The sequence below is a fragment of the Theobroma umbraticum genome, unplaced genomic scaffold, assembly GCF_002168275.2.
Source record: "Theobroma umbraticum cultivar Fairchild unplaced genomic scaffold, ASM216827v3 scaffold_69.0, whole genome shotgun sequence".
In the NCBI taxonomy this organism is placed as follows: Eukaryota; Viridiplantae; Streptophyta; class Magnoliopsida; order Malvales; family Malvaceae; genus Theobroma; species Theobroma umbraticum.
Window position 1 is genome coordinate 302,199 of NW_018397293.1, and position 2,958 is coordinate 305,156.

Consider the following 2,958-nt stretch of genomic DNA (forward strand, 5'->3'; position numbering starts at 1 on the left):
GGAGTCGAAAAGCAGGAAAAAGGATAGCAAGAAAGAGAAGAGAAAGGACAAGAAATCTCACAAACACTCCTCTGATAAAGGTTTTATGCTTGTTAAGTTCAAAATTATCCTTTTTTTATTGGTTTCATTACTGGTCTTTGTTGAGCATGAGTAGCATTTTCTTGATGCGGCAAAAGTTTGAATTAATGGGTTGTAGCTTTCTTATATCTTTGGTATGGTTTGCATTGTATTTGCTGACTTAAAAATTTTAAAATTCAGTTAAGAACAGTAAAGCTTTCTCAGGAGGGGGAAAAGGAACAATGAATAATCAATTATGAGTTAAGATATTTATTCAGCTGCTATTCTACTCGATATGGAATTTTGCTCGAGCATCTTTTGCCTATTAAAAGGGGGGATTTCTGAGGGCAATCCCACAACATTTGTACAAGTGACAATTCAATTGAGATAGCAACACTCACACACGCTAGAATCAGTGTCATCAAGAAATTCGTTTCTTAAAACTTTGGTTGTAAAGGTGTCGATGCTCTTTAGAAGCATTCATCTGCATTAAGTTTCTGACAAGCTTTTTAGCTTCTTTGCTCTTGTTGGGAGTTGGAGCATATATGATTATGGGAAGACATCAGGTGAGAGACAATGGAAAAATGTATTGCAATTAAAAGTAAAGTATGCTATCCAAAATTTGTAACTTTTCGTGAGTTCATGACTTAAAAAGTATAAGTAGCCGGTGAGAGATCACCACGGTAATTCACTTCCAATGTCTGAATTTGAAGGATTGATTTGCTTGCATGAATATTATATTTAAAATATTTACTAATCAAATTCTGATAAATTTGTTGTTTGAGAATTGCAGTGAATATTGAACTGTGTCTTTCTATTGCATGAAGTCAATCTTCTGTTTGTAGGGTGTGATCAATTTTTCTTGTACCAATTTTTTGAGATATGCTTCCAATATTTGCTAAATCTTTAGCAATGGTCTTTTGTGCTAGTGCTTGAGAAACTACAGTTGATCTAGCCTCTGCATTGCTTGTCTCCTGCATTGTGCAAAATAGTTGTATCAACATTGACATACTTTGCTTGATTCAGAGAAGAAGTCAAAGGAGAAGGGAAACGTAACCATCAAAAGGTGACCGGCCTTGGTGAGTCCTCTTGTTCTATTTTCTAAATCAACATTGATATTTATCAGATTGTAGTTTTAAGTTATAGCTTTCTTCTACTCTGCACCTGATAATGGCATGTTTTCTATATGTCTTCAAGAATTAGATCTTTCTAAATGCACATGATGTCAAAATGGAGGCATGTGGGGGAATTCAATTAACATTATTTGGCCATGTTTTTCTACTTTTTATTGTGTGTGGTATGGGGAGGGGAGGGTGTTCAAAAAAAGGCATAGTTCTTTATTTAAAGCTTAAATTATCATCTGTCCTCTCTTGTTCCTGAGAGGAATATGAAAAACACATATACCATGAATTCTCACTACATGTAAAGGAATTGTGGTGGTGCTAGATGCCAACCATTTTTCATGCTGCACTGCTGGATGCTTTGAATTCAACTCAGCTGCTAGATGTCATATTGGTCTGTTCTTTATATATTTTCTGAAAATAAATTTATAATTTTTGCTGGCAAACAGAAAAGCAAATTTTTTGAGGGATGGGGGTGGAGAGATGATCAATAGTCCTATCCAATGTATTGATCAATTAAGACAGCTACATTATGTATTCAGTTGAATTTTGTTTTGTCGAAATAGGTTGGCGAGATTCAATAAGTTGGTAAAATTGAAGGGCAAATTAAGCTTTTCATCCCTGAATATTTATAGTTTCAAATGTTTCATTTACTACATGCTTTGTACTTTATTCCTTTGGTCTTAGGGGTTCATATAGTTTAACATCTTCTATAAGAATGCAATAATTATCTTAGACTTACCTTTAGTAACGTACAAAAAGAATATATCGATACAACAATAAAAAAAACTATAAAACTATCAAATTGAGGTTAAATTTTCATCTAACTTTGCTCACTTCTGCTATTGGAATCAAGGAGGAAAACCTTTGAAATATTAAACCAGAGGGTGTAAGTGCAATGTTGAAAGTTAAAGCCTCAAGCTGGCCATGAGTGCCTGTTTCCTCCCTTTGCTTTGGTTCTTGTTTGAATGGGTCAGATTCAATGTTTTTGTTTGAAAGTTAAAGCCTCAAGCTGGCCATGAGTGCTTGTTTCCTCCCTTTGCTTTGGTTCTTGTTTGAATGGGTGGATTCAATGTTTTTGTTTGATGAATGCTGACTGTTGTATATGGCTGTGTAATTAGTTTGCCAATGATTAGGATTTGGCTGTATATTTTTGAGGGATCATGATGCTGTGAGTAAATATGGATTGTGTTTCAGGGGGATTTTTGGGAATGTACGGTAGGCATTTGCTCTGAAATTTGTGTAACAGAGCTCTGGCCATTTTGTTTCTTAAGGGTAGGATTTTATGCAAATGAGTTTCACATCAAAACTCATAGGCCTGAAATCGGACCATGCCTGGTTTGGGTTGTTGCCCACAGGTTGTTCAATGGAATTATTAAATTTCAAAAGAAAAAAAAAAGTGAACTGTTGACGTTGTGGGGTCATAACTAGCTAGACATGCATGAGTATCTTATGTCTATATAACATTTGCCTGCATTCACAGCTGGGGGATTTTGTGTGGGAGTGACATTTAAAATAGGGTTTTTGTTTAATTTGTTATTTGCTGATGTTATTTACTTCATTCCTGCAGAAACATTTCCAAGAGCTATCCAATGATGACTATTTTTCTAAGAATAATGAATTTGCTACCTGGCTGAGAGAAGAGAAACATGTGTTTTTCTCTGATCTTTCGTCTGAGTCTGCCCGAGAATTATTCTCAGACTTTGTTATAGACTGGAATAACCAGAAGCTTGGATCTCAATACTATGAAGGCATTGCAAGTGGCCCACGGACTGCACAT

At 35.3% G+C, this 2,958-nt stretch overlaps 1 protein-coding gene across 1 annotated transcript in view; it reads left to right on the forward strand.

Annotated features, from left to right (window-relative positions):
* The window catches only part of SCI1 (splicing regulatory glutamine/lysine-rich-like protein), a 3,556-nt gene that overhangs the window by 456 nt on the left and 142 nt on the right, over window positions 1-2,958 (forward strand). Inside the window, exons 2-4 of the mRNA XM_089785707.1 lie at window positions 5-80; window positions 1,084-1,109; window positions 2,749-2,952. Coding sequence (XP_089641833.1) covers window positions 5-80; window positions 1,084-1,109; window positions 2,749-2,952 — 306 coding nt within the window. The remainder of the gene's footprint in view (window positions 1-4; window positions 81-1,083; window positions 1,110-2,748; window positions 2,953-2,958) is intronic.